Source organism: Dipteris shenzhenensis, chromosome 33 (genome assembly GCF_047967505.1).
Source record: "Dipteris shenzhenensis isolate YYH24624 ecotype China chromosome 33, Dip_SZ_1.0, whole genome shotgun sequence".
Lineage (NCBI taxonomy): Eukaryota > Viridiplantae > Streptophyta > Polypodiopsida > Gleicheniales > Dipteridaceae > Dipteris > Dipteris shenzhenensis.
Window position 1 is genome coordinate 28,342,722 of NC_141628.1, and position 13,379 is coordinate 28,356,100.

At 44.6% G+C, this 13,379-nt stretch overlaps 1 protein-coding gene across 3 annotated transcripts in view; it reads left to right on the plus strand.

The window, feature by feature from the left end:
* Window positions 1-12,280, plus strand: part of LOC147879929 (RNI-like superfamily protein) — a 48,164-nt gene extending 35,884 nt beyond the window's left edge. The window contains exons 5-6 of one of the 3 annotated variants that reach the window (XM_087371751.1): window positions 11,102-11,283; window positions 11,572-12,280. In XM_087371751.1, coding sequence (XP_087227877.1) covers window positions 11,102-11,283; window positions 11,572-11,985 — 596 coding nt within the window. In that variant the 3' untranslated portion in view covers window positions 11,986-12,280. The remainder of the gene's footprint in view (window positions 1-11,101; window positions 11,284-11,571) is intronic. The other 2 variants (XM_087371753.1, XM_087371752.1) reach the window with 2 other exon arrangements.
* Window positions 12,281-13,379: the final 1,099 nt, after the last annotated feature.

The window sequence follows — 13,379 nt, forward strand, 5'->3', positions numbered from 1 at the left end:
TGACAGAGACCCAACCCGACAACCGCAGCACGACACATGAGACATCGAGGGGACACACAGATCACTCTAGGGGACCTCCCGTCATTGTTTAGACCCGAGATACGTTCCACGGGAGTCATGGTGGCTTTGATCTTGCGTTGAGCCTCGTCCAGGCGAGCGAGATGCACGGTGTCACGATCTATGACGTATTCCTTTCTCTATTTCTAGACTTATGGATGGTTTGATGAATGGACACTTGTGGAAGGGTATGCCCTTTCGACGGGACACTTTCTATGAGGCACAACCCTTGCCCTTTCGACGGTACACTTCCTATGAGGCACAACCCTTCACAAGAGACACTCTATTGAAGAGACATTCCTATTGTAATGTACCCTCTCATCAAGGGTCACACCCTTCACAAGGGGTACACACCTCTTCATGCACATACACTTTGGAGTACACACCTTTTCATGTGTGACTCTTCACTCTCTATATAAGAGAGGCCCAATTGTATGGATGACACACCACGGATACCCTACAGACATTCAAGTAATATAATTATTCCTTGTTCTCTGCTATTTCAGTCTCCTTTCTGTTCCTTAGCACATTTCTAAATATAGTAAATCTAGGATTTCTTACAGTGGTATCAGAGCAAAATTCGCTCCTGCCTGTAGGAAATGCCCCCCACCTTCTAGCGCCGATCTGATACATCTTTTCCGCTAGAAGGATATCCGTGCACATTGTGCATGGAAGAGATGGAGAGGATGAGCGTAAAAAATTTTAGCGCCAACCCTGCCTAAAGTCATCTATGGCCTCTCCATCTCCCACACATCATGAGTTGATGTGAATGGACACGACAAAAATCGTGTCTTTTCAGGTGCTTGGACTGTCCCAAAACCAAGGGATGCACCTTTTCCACCATCGGACACACCTTTTGATGAAGAGTCTCGACTCCTCACCCAAGGGACACACCCCATCGTGGACAAAAGGACACACCTATTCATGTAGGGACACCCCTTTTAAAAACAGGGACACACCCCTTCATGAAAAGGTGCACCTATTCCAAGGGTCACACCCCTTCGAATAGGCACACCTTTTAGGCACCAAGCACCTATAAAAGGGTACCTAGAGGGGTTAAAATGGAAAACCCAGCCCCAAACCTTAGGTTTACCCTAGCTACCCTAGGGTTAAATAAACCCACCTTTTAATCATTGGGCAACCACCCAACCTAGGCAGCCACCAACGAAAAAGGGACTCACCCTTTGACGTCCGTACGGATTTGCATGCAGGCTCGCCTCCACCGTATGGATTTCCACGCAGGGTCTGCCCTCAGCCCTCGCCATTTCGATGCCAGCCCGCACAGGTTCGCTGCCCGCCTTTGCCTTGTCATCTTGCTGCCAGCCTTCACGCGCCATCTCGCTGCCAGCCGTGCCATTTTCGCTGCCAGCCCCTCGCCTTTTTCGCTGCCAGTTACCTTGCCCTTGCAGCCCCGCTGGTTTTGCAGCCCGGTTCCTTTCCAGCCTGCAACGTGAGCACAGCGCCAGCCAGCCCTTCGGTCGCAAAACAGCCTGCAACCAGATTTTTGCCATTGACAGCCCGCCTCCCCTTTTCTGTTTCGCCAGTCTCCCATGACAGCAGCAGCCTGGTGTGCCAGCCCCTCTTGCAATCTAGAATTGGGTACCTGCAGCCTGTTGCGCCATTGATAGCCTGCTCTCCTTGGTTCGCCACCTTTTTCCTGCCAGATCAGCAGCAGTTTCAGCCTCCTATCGCGATGAAGACAGCCTATTAAATGCCAGGCCCAGATCTGCTCCTCTCCACTCATTGCAACATGGACCTCCGAACAGAAATCTGCAGGCCTCTTCTATGCAACAATTTGGCAGATTAAATCATTGCCAGGTGGAGTCTTTCCATTCTGCTTTAAAGGATTCTCTTGTCATTATCAAATTACAGCAAATGAAAGATGCTCCCTTAAAGCATGGAAAGCCCTGGTAATTCACCCGGCATTTCAAGGACACCTCAGGCATCATCTACCACACAATATCGTGTTCAGATTGCACAACCAGCCCATTTCGGAGCTTTCGCATCGTGGGTCTTCTGTGTCACGTGCCCTCCTAGAGATTTGGACCACATCCTATATCTTCTGCATGAGGCACCTCAGTTACATTACTTCCTCCGCACAGTACAGGTTGTGTTCCACGAGACACGAAGATACCCAGAACCCGATATTCCTCAAGAGTTTGCTGTCCATCTTTGGAGAGAATTTCACCCCTCACCTTCGGCATCTCCAGGGTACTCTCCACCTCCTTCAGCTCCCAGATATCCTCCTCTTCAGGTTGTACCTTCTCCAAGACAGTATTTACACTCTGAAGGCACTCCTTCTCCTGGATATCCTCCACTTCCGACAGCAGCTCCTTATCCCTTCGCAGATCCGTGGACTCTGCAACCTACTCCTGTCCTCTCACGAGCTGTAACACCACTTTCGGCATCACCAGTGTTATCTCAAACAGGACCTCCTTTACCAGACTTCCACGGGTGGTTCCATCCTGCCTCGCCTGCCCCCTCCAACATGAGCAACCTCAGGGAGCAGCCCGAATCTTCTTCCAGGAATGGTACAAACTAGAGCACAAGTTCGTGCTTTTCTCACAGGGATCTCCGATATGTCGCAACGCTCGCGTGAAGCCTCTCCAGAGATCAAAGACTCAAGTCCAAAAAAGACCCCTGAAGTCAACGTACAAGGCGAAACACTACTGCAACTTCAAATTTCCCAGCTTCAGGACAGTATCTCCGACTTGGTCAGAAAGTTCAACAACTTCAAGAGTCTCACAGTACCACACATACAGAGGATGACGTGACGCAACCAGACAACTATGCGGATTCATTCCCACCAGAGGTAGAAAACACTGAACTATGTGCCCTCTACTATTTACTTCAAGCTTCCAAAACTAAAAGAATTGACATCAAACTTCCGGAAGCCTACACTGGTCAACGCAATCGCCGAACAGTTGACCAATGGCTCGCAAAAATGCACATGTATTTTGATACTGTTGACCTCACTGAAGGCAAAAAGATCGCCTTGGCAGCCTCCCTCCTCAAGGATACAGCTTTTCTATGGTGGCAAAGATGCTTAAAGGATGGCAAAAGTGTGTTAACATGGGAACGTTTTGAACACGTGCTCCGTAAGCAGTTCATACCTGCCAATGCGGACTTCCAAGCACGTTCAGAACTCCGACAGTTGGAGCAAACGGGCTCCCTGTCTTCCTACATCTCTCAGTTGACCACATTGGTGCTGGAGATTGATGGTTTAACTGAGGATGTTCGCCTTCATGCTTTCATCTCAGGCCTAAATCCCTCGTTACGCATTGATGTCCTTAAAGCAAACATCACCACCACAGCTGGCGCTATTGCTTACGCAGAGCGCATTTCAGATTTTCAAAACACAGGGAAGCAGAGTGCTAATCGCACACAGAACTCTACTATGGCCAAAGGTGCTCGCCCTCGAGATAACACCAGGTTTCGAAAAAACTCCGGTAATCAAGGTCAGCGACAGTCTCAAGATCCCCAGAAGACTCAGAAATCATATGCTGGATTCCAACAGAAGCACTCCTCCAAGGATCGCGCCTCTTCTTCTTCACAAAGTCATTACCGACATAATCAACATAAAGGTGCGGCCACTGACAAGAACAACAACTCCAGCACAAAAGGACTTTGTACCATCTGTACAGGCGACCATAGATGGTTCGATTGTCCCAAGCGACCAAAGCAAAATTCCAATATGGAACCTAGCACTTCCCAGACAAAAGATGCTACCCAGCACAAGACAAGAAAGGCAAAGCTGTTCGAATGGCGAATACCATCCACCTGAGCCTTGCTTGCAACCCCGAACCTTCCCTGGCCACTCAAGTACTTTGTGTTCAAGGATCGATTCGTGGAACAACGCACTATCCTCACCGACAGTGGCTGCTTTCATAATTTCCTAGCTAGTTCTATGGTCGACAAACTTCGGTTGACAACCAGTCCTAGTCTCATGGACTATCAGATTGAACTCGCAAATGGAACTACTTTCTTGTGCAACACCAGGATCAAAAACTTGTCTTTTCGCATCCAACATTATACGGACAAGTTGAACTTTGACATCATGCCTCTTTCTCGGTACGATGTCATACTCGGACAACAGTGGCTCTACGACTATGATCCATCAATCAGTTTTCGCAGCCATACTATCCAGTCTGTCCACCAGGGAAAACTTATTGAGCTAACTGGTTCTAAGGACTCTCCTTCAACCCCAGTTGCCTCTGCCCTACAAGTAAAGAAGTGGGTTCGTAAACGTCAAGTAAAGACTTCACTTCTATTGGTTACGGCAGTAGAGGAGACACCAACAAAGGATCCTCCTGAATACCTCAACCAACCTTTTTCCCAGCCCTACTTGGATATTTTTCCACAGGAATTGCCAAAGCAGTTACCACCTCGACGACCAGTGGATCACCCAATCGAACTTATTCCCAGCAGTAATCCATTGTCGAAACCTCCTTATCGGGTTTCTTACACTCAAAATGACGAAATCCAAAGACAGGTCACCGAACTACTCGACAAAGGTCACATTCGGCCCAGTCGCAGTCCTTTCGGATCTCCTGTACTACTTGTGGAAAAAAAGAATAAGTCAATGCGCCTCTGCATCGACTACCGAGCCCTCAACAAGCTCACTATTAAAAATAAGTATCCATTGCCTCGCATCGATGACCTCTTCGATCAACTTCTACACGCAACACAATTCTCAAAGATTGATCTTCGTTCAGGTTATCATCAAATTCGCATACGAGAAGGTGATGAGTACAAGACAGCTTTTCGAACAAAGTATGGACACTATGAATGTTTGGTCATGCGTTTTGGGTTAAACAATGCCCCGGCCACATTTATGACACTCATGAACGACATCTTCAAGTCTTTCCTCGATAAGTTCGTCATCGTTTACCTCGTTGACATCCTCGTTTTTGGCAGATCCCTACATGAGCACAAACAACATCTTCACCAAGTTTTTGAAGTTCTCCGCACAAATTCTCTCTACATCAACATTGAGAAGAGTGAGTTCTTCAAGACCCAACTCGAATATTTGGGACATGTTATTTCCGCTCAAGGCATCTCTGTGGATCCCAAGAAGGTCGAGGTAATCCGAAACTGGCCTACTCCTAAGAATGTTCATGATGTCCGCTCTTTTCTCGGATTGGCAAACTTCTACCATACAAAGGTCTATCAATTTTCCGAAATTGCAGCTCCTATGTCCGAATTATTGAAAAGCACAGCAGTTTTTCAGTGGCTTCCCGAAATAGAGTATAGTTTCCAACAACTCAAGCAAGCACTCACTACCACACCAGTTATGGCTATTGCTGACCCAAACCTTCCATTTTAGGTCATGACCGACGCTTCCGACATCGCTACAGGAGCAGTCTTGATGCAAGAAGGCAAAGTTATTGCTTTTGACAGCCATAAACATTCTGATATCCAAACCCGATACCCGGTTTATGATAAGGAGTTTCTTGCGGTTGTACATGCTTATCGCTCTTGGAAACATTATCTCATGGGAGCCGACTCGGTGGTCAAGACAGACCATCACTCTCTAAAGTATATCTTTACTCAGCCAGTCATGAACGCTCGAGATCTGGACGACTCCAAAGCTACTTGGCAATCTGATGAAGACTTACAGCAGTACCCTAACATTTTACAACAGTATTTTCGAATTTACAGTGATATTTTCTACATCAGTTCATTGTCTCCACCAGGGTCTTATTTTGAGTGGGAGGGGATGTCACGATCTGTGACGTATTCCTTTCTCTATTTCTAGACTTATGGATGGTTTGATGAATGGACACTTGTGGAAGGGTATGCCCTTTCGACGGGACACTTCCTATGAGGCACAACCCTTGCCCTTTCGACGGGACACTTCCTATGAGGCACAACCCTTGCCCTTTCGACAGGACACTTCCTATGAGGCACAACCCTTCACAAGAGACACTCTATTGAAGAGACATTCCTATTGTAATGTACCCTCTCATCAAGGGTCACACCCTTCACAAGGGGTACACACCTCTTCATGCACATACACTTTGGAGTACACACCTTTTCATGTGTGACTCTTCACTCTCTATATAAGAGAGGCCCAATTGTATGGATGACACACCACGGATACCCTTCAGACATTCAAGCAATACAATTATTCCTTGTTCTCTGCTATTTCAGTCTCCTTTCTGTTCCTTAGCACATTTCTAAATATAGTAAATCTAGGATTTCTTACACACGGCACCCCTTGACGAGCGCCAGCGTCCCATCATCGACTATTCACCAGCTAGGGCGACATGACGTACAGAGGATTCCGCTCCGCTCTAGTCTTTTTCTTTTCATTGTTACATCCAGATGTTGGAATATGGAAGCAAGAACTAGAACTAGAAACTGGAAATGAAATAATAAGACTGAAAGAATAGAAATACCTTGAGAAGAGTGTAGACAAGACACAAGCTAGACTAATTGATTACAATGATGTGACCCATTGAATATATGGGCCAAAGTACAAGACATAAAGCAAGAGTGCTTATGGGATAATTGTAGAAGTGCCACATGGACTTAGACTTAGACAAATGTAGACTAGGAAATAGTATACTTAGTGTGCACTTATCTCCAACACCCTCCTTAAGTGGACACTAGGAGTAAGACAGAAAGACAAGACTAGAAGACAGACTGATAGACTGAGAGACAAGATAGAAAACATGACAGACAAAAGATCTTGAGACACCCCTCCTCAAGTGATATCCTCATATGAGTCCACAAGGGTAGGGACAAGATGGATCTAAAACACAGTTAGATTGATAGACAAATAGACAGACACACAAGACTAGATAGACAGAAGACTGACTATAGACAAATAGAAAGACCAAGACACTAGAACCCCTTGACCTACATCATCGGTGGTCAAGGTGGTAGACAAGACATAGAAGTAATCAGAAAGCCCATTTCTCATCATGTGAGGAAGGAACAGTAGGATCAGCTAATGGAGATGTTGCAGCAACATGGGCTGAGGTAGATGCAGGGGCTGATGTAGAGGTTTTGGAGTAGCAGTCCCTCTCCCGGTGATTATCACGGCCACAAATGGTGCATGGATGAGCCTTGAAACAGTCCTTCTCCATATGATTAGTTTTGCCACAATGGGTGCAAGGCTTTCTTACCTTAGAACTTCCTTTCTTTGCAAAAAAAGCAGTGTCAGTTACCTTTCGTTGTTGAGTTCTTTCTTCCTCTTGGAGAGCATTGATGATACCCTCAAGAGAAGGATTCTTATGATACTTGAAGGTAGTGACAAGAGTAGCATAGGTGTCAGGTAAGCTTTTAAGAAGCACAGCAATAGCAATGTCTTCGGAGATGGGAGACTTGACTGACGCAAGCTGAACCATAAGACTGCGAAGATAATTGACATGAGAGGCTATAGTAGCTCCTTCCTGCATATGCAGATCAAAGAATGAGATCATAAGTGCAATCTTAGAGTTTTTAGATCAGGCTCCAAAAAGGGTATCCAAAGTGATCCATGCTTGAGGAGCAGACTGTATGTCGGAGATGTGATGAATGTAATCATCTCCAAGGCCGAGCAATATAATAGCATAGGCTTTGTCATTCTTGGCAGTGACAACTTGCTCAGAAGGACCTTTGGGAGCAGCATGTTGAACAATGTCCCAAAGACCTTCTTTCATAAGATGGCACTTGATTTTGATCTGCCAAGCATGAAAGTTGGTCCCATTGAATTTGTCGATAGATATGAGAGAATGAGAGGAAGATGCCATGTGGGAAGGTCTTACCTCTTGCTAGGATGCAAGGGCAGTGTCTATTCCCTTACAATATTGCAGAAATAAATGAGAGGAGAGATCCAAGAAGCTGGTTCTCTCACCACTTTGTCAAGGCCATAGCATATGACAGCCCATCGAAGCAGGAGGAACCAGCAAAAAAGGAGAGACTGTTCAGCAAACTGAAAGAGGCAAAGCTCAGTACCTTAATCCCGGGCAGAAGTAGAAGTGTAAAAAGGATGCAGACCTCCGTGAAGATGAAGCTGGAGAAGTCAGCCTGTGCAGGTACGGAGAAGTCGTAAGCTTGTGCAGGTACGGATTCCGTACAGTCGTACGGACAACAGAGTACGACGTACGAAATACGGGCGGCGTACGGTCGGCGAAGTACGGACGACGTACGAAATACGGGCGGCGGAGTACGGAGTACGGCCGAAGTACGGACGTCGTGCAGAGTACGGATAGCAGGTGCAGAAGTGACAGCAGATTTACGCAGATCTGGCGCTACAGCAGAGAGTTGCGCAGATCTAGCGTGACAGCAGATCTGGCGCTCAGATCTGTGGCTGAGCTGCACAGATCTGAAGCGCAGATCTGGCGCAGAGATTTGGAGCAGGCGCAGAGATTGGAGCGGGAATACACACAGCAGAATCGTGCAGATCTGGAGCGCAATGGTGGGGCAGAAAAAGGGCAGATCTGCAGCAAGGGAGAGAAGAGGCAGATCTGAGCGAGGGGCAGATCTGCATCTGAGAAGAGACAGACTGAGGGGAGAGAAGAGGGAGAAGAGGGATCAACCTAGCTCTGATACCATGTTGGATATGGAAGCAAGAACTAGAACTAGAAACTGGAAATGAAATAATAAGACTGAAAGAATAGAAATACCTTGAGAAGAGTGTAGACAAGACACAAGCTAGACTAATTGATTACAATGATGTGACCCATTGAATATATGGGCCAAAGTACAAGACATAAAGCAAGAGTGCTTATGGGATAATTGTAGAAGTGCCACATGGCACACACTCAAGACATAAAGACTAGACTTAGACTTAGACAAATGTAGACTAGGAAATAGTATACTTAGTGTGCACTTATCTGTAACACCAGATGTATTTGATTATGTATGATCAGACTTAGGATTCAGCATGGGTGATGATGCTCGTTTCAGTAGCTCGGAGCTCCACCCTTATTGTGATTTGTATCGGGTTTTCTTTCAGTCTCATAGACCCATCGGTCTTCTGAAGACTCTAATAAAATTTCTTTCTTTCTTTCTTTCAGCTCTCTTTTAGAATCTACTACTCCTAGCTTTCACCCTCTCACTCACGCAGTAACCCTGCAACCCTTACAATCTTGCACAGCTGACTTCTCAGCTCTATATTTCAGTCATCTCTCAGCTCTCTTTTAGAATCTATTACTCCTAGCTTTCACCCTCTCACTCACGCAGTAACCCTGCAACCCAGTGGACAGCACAAGCCTCTTCCTTGCCTTGCAGCAGTGCCCTACATTGTCAATGTGGACAGCATCAAGGTCTCGGTATTGGTTGGCGTTGCCTCTCAGGACTTTGGGTCTGCAATACGCGTGCACAATATACTTTTCAGAAGTGTGTTTCCGTGCTCTCGAAGAGTGTTATTTTTATCTTTCAGTTCTCCAAGTATAAAGCAATCCGCCCTTGATTGGGGGAGGGGGCCCTCCGTGGGTAGAAGGACCCAATCGGTTGTCGATTCCGTTCTCTCTCTACCCTTATTTTCTTTCTCTCTCTATGGTGCATAATGCTAATTCCTCGCTAAAGATTTAAAGAAGGTCTTGCTGTGATTACACGATCAGATTACCTTTGCATGTTACAAGATCATAAAGAAAGTGATCATATTCAATCTTTGTCATAAAGTTGCAAAAAGAGTAGAGCACCATGGAGCAAGCAAGATTTTACACTCCCAAAACTATGTGTTTTTCATAATTTTTGGCAATTAATAGTCACAAGTATAAATCCAAGTATCTTTTTTTCAGAGTCTTTGGCAATTAATAGACATCACAAGTATAAATCCAATCAAAAGACATGATTATATTTCAAAACATGTTAAATAGTAATTCTCAAGGTGCAAGAGTGCCTCCCTTTGATCATTTTACTGTAGCCTGCCCCTACCAGTCGTGGCTTCTTGAACGTAGTGCCTAGTGCTATATCTTGTAGCGTCTATAACGTCTGCATCTTGCAGAAAAACAGTAGTGTTCGTACTGACGGCCACGGTTTGCAACTTATCGCCGGCCATTTTACCAAAAAATGACATGTATGAAAGGTGACTTACTTTAAGGGGGTATTTTTAGCATGAAAGTCTATTCCCATGACTCTTGGTTATTTATGTATAAGCTCTAGTACCTATAGCTTCATGAAACGTCTCAAATTTATAATTGCATTCTGGTGTAAGTATACATGAATAATCCAAATTATCATATCAATAATAGAATAGAGTACAATGAGCTAAGGCCTCACAACGACAAAGACTTTACCAAGTTCCAGTTGCTGATTGGCGCAGGTGATTAGGATGCTTCTCCAGTCAAGCCGAGTAGCATGATACTGGATGACGATCTTGTCAAAGCCTTTATGGTGGGGACGAGGGATTTAGAGGATCAAGGAGAGAGTTTTACTCTAGAGTTGGCTGGAGTGATTCCTATCAGGAAAATTAGGGAATATTCCATTTGGAATGGTCTTCTTTTTCGAAGTAGCCTTTACTCGCAAAAACCTTGTCGATTCCTTTCATTGATGCATACATTTGGTTTAAGTCCTTTTTATTCATGGGGAAAGCTAACACTAAGGCAACACGTGATATAGACATGGGGCATGACTCTCGTGCATCTGTCCACAAGTCAATAGTTGCCTTTGCAAGGTTTCATGTTCTAGTATAACCTAGACTCTTATACTGGTGGTTATATACCTAAACCGAATTGGCTCTCATGTGGCATTCTGCCTAGAGGCCATACATGTTGACAGTTGGAATGCGCTTGTACTGACATATAGCATATGACTGCAACAATCTTCTCAGGGGCTATAAGATTCAGAAACAATTTATTTGAAGCCTATTTCATTGTATGTGGACTTGTTGGTTCTATGAATGTTTTAGACTGGAGTTCAACAACTTTATCAAAGCACCTTGTTGGAGTTACAATTTTTTGCTAGGATCTCTAGTCTCTGGTTAATATTACAATTCTGTGCAACTCTGCTGTCTTTGTTATAGTTGGGTTTGTGACGCTTCTATAAGAAAGACTATGCATACCGAAGGATTGAAGTCCCTGACATATATGATATTCCTTTTGATGAACAGTAGATTTTATTTTTATGGTCCATTCCTGCAGAGGCACGTTAGCAAGTAATGCAACAGCAAAGAAATCACTCCACTGTATTTTACCAGGCCTTAATGTTAATCACGAAGCCGAGGACAGCTGGGAGAATTTAGAATTAAAGCACTTGGGACGAGGTGCACAGGCTTTAAGGTGGCTTGTGTGGGTAAGTTTCCTGATCTGTGATGTCTCACACGGAACAGTTGCAATTCTAAAGTATTTTGTGGTGAGAGGTCTCATAAATACTTTTGTCCTCTGGTGGCACAGAACTGGTTTCATTGTCAGAAATTCTGCTATGTATGTTGGTAGTGCTGTACTTTCATTTCCAGCATGAATCTCCCCTAAATGATTGTCCTTTAACTTAAATGTCTGCTTATTTAATTGTAAAATTGGAAGTAGATATAGATTCACGCACTGTGCTTCCAGAATGGTAATTGATTGTGGGATCATGCAGCCTGCGATAGATGAGGACTCTCTACAGCAGCTATCGTTGGAATGTCCCAAAGTTGTGGTCAATCCATCATCATCTCCTGGATTGAGTAGATTCCTTAAAGTGCCTCCAGAGGCATCTTCTGATGTGGCATTGGATGATTTTGCGGTCATTGGCATAGATCCTCAGACATGGGCAATAAAAGCTCATACACCAAGAATTCCCAGCTTTTCCTCTTTGGAGACAAAATATAGCAACCTTTCTATAGCTGAGCGTTTCAAGCTTGCTTTTGTAGAGAGAGATGAACGGCTAGCCTCAAAGAGGGCAAAAAATGTGCGGCAAAACCAAAGGCGTGCTGAAAAAGCCTGGCTAGAAGCAGATACAGATGCAAAGGCAATTCTTTGGGCAGGGGTGGCTCAGAAATCGTTGAGAAGATGAGCAGTAGCTTGAACAATGTAGAACTCGAGGGCTTCCCTTGATCTTCCTAATGTATGTTCCTGATGTATGTCGTGTTTTGATGCTTTACCTCGTTGACCTGATAATCATGTTTATCTGCAGCTCTGGAAACGCTTTTTTTTTTAACTATCCATTACATGTGACAATGTGTACAACTTGGTCTTGTACTATCTTCTCTTGTGTTACAGAAGAAAGAGCCTAGGGGTGTATGGTTTGGGACTAGCCATATCACATTTTATGGTAACTCTGTAAGATTGACTTGATACCAAGTTTCCATGTTGCCACATGTTTGCTCAACCTTGAATTGGTTCCGAGTGCAATAACCTCAAGGACTATTCTTCAAATGATACTCGAAAGGCTTTGAAATGTGTGTGTGTGTGTGTGTGAGAGAGAGAGAGAGAGAGAGAGAGAGAGAGAGAGATGTTCTTATGATGGTTTTAATATTGTGGTGCAAATTCCATTTTTTGAGCATATGACACGGTATTGAAACCCCACATGCTACACACGTGTTTTGTCAAGAGGATAAACATGTGAGAAGAATGTGATTCAGAGACTACATACATGTGATTTTTTGACATTGTAGCTCAAGCTAGTGCTGGTTCTTAAACCCATACATGCAGGTGCACACATCCCCACCTAACGCACCAACTTCCCTGTATATGATTGTGCAGGTGGCAAACATGTGATGCTGAGACATAAGATATATATCAAATCTGTCGGTGTTGTAGCACCAACTGCATTCCATTGTTAAAACATATGATGCGGTATTGAAGAGAGGAAGAACGAGAGAGAGAGAGAGAGAGAGAGAGAGAGAGAGGTCTGGAAATTGTCTCTGTTAAAATTGAAATGGCCCATGGAAGAGAGTATCTATTACCCATCAAGCACAGACAAGGGGGGAAAAAGCAAGGACAGTTGATAGCTTGGATAAGATGAGAACCACGTGTCATGTAAGAGATAATTTGAAGGTTTCATATTCTCAAACCGACGTTCTAAATTCTGAAAGTGATGTTTCAAATCTAGGGTGCAACTCACATCCTTAACAACCACCTTGCAGAGATGCAGAACCAGGTGCAGTTGGGACGTTTTTGTAGATTGTAATCTTCAAGATTTCTCACGTCTTCCAATTGCTTATCAGTGAACATGAACTTCCCACCTCGAGAGTCCAGTCTAAAATGGCAGCAACTACTAAAATCGAGTCAGATTCAAGGAGGATAAATAATTCCATTTGTTATGGAGATGACGATGATGATGAGGTGAGCCAAGTCCAAAATAGCCCACCAAATCCGGGAAGAGAGAGACTTTTTTGAGTGTGTGGAGAGGAGAAAAAGGAGCACAAGGGGATTTGGGTAAGGGGACTCTGTTGTGGGAGTGGATTG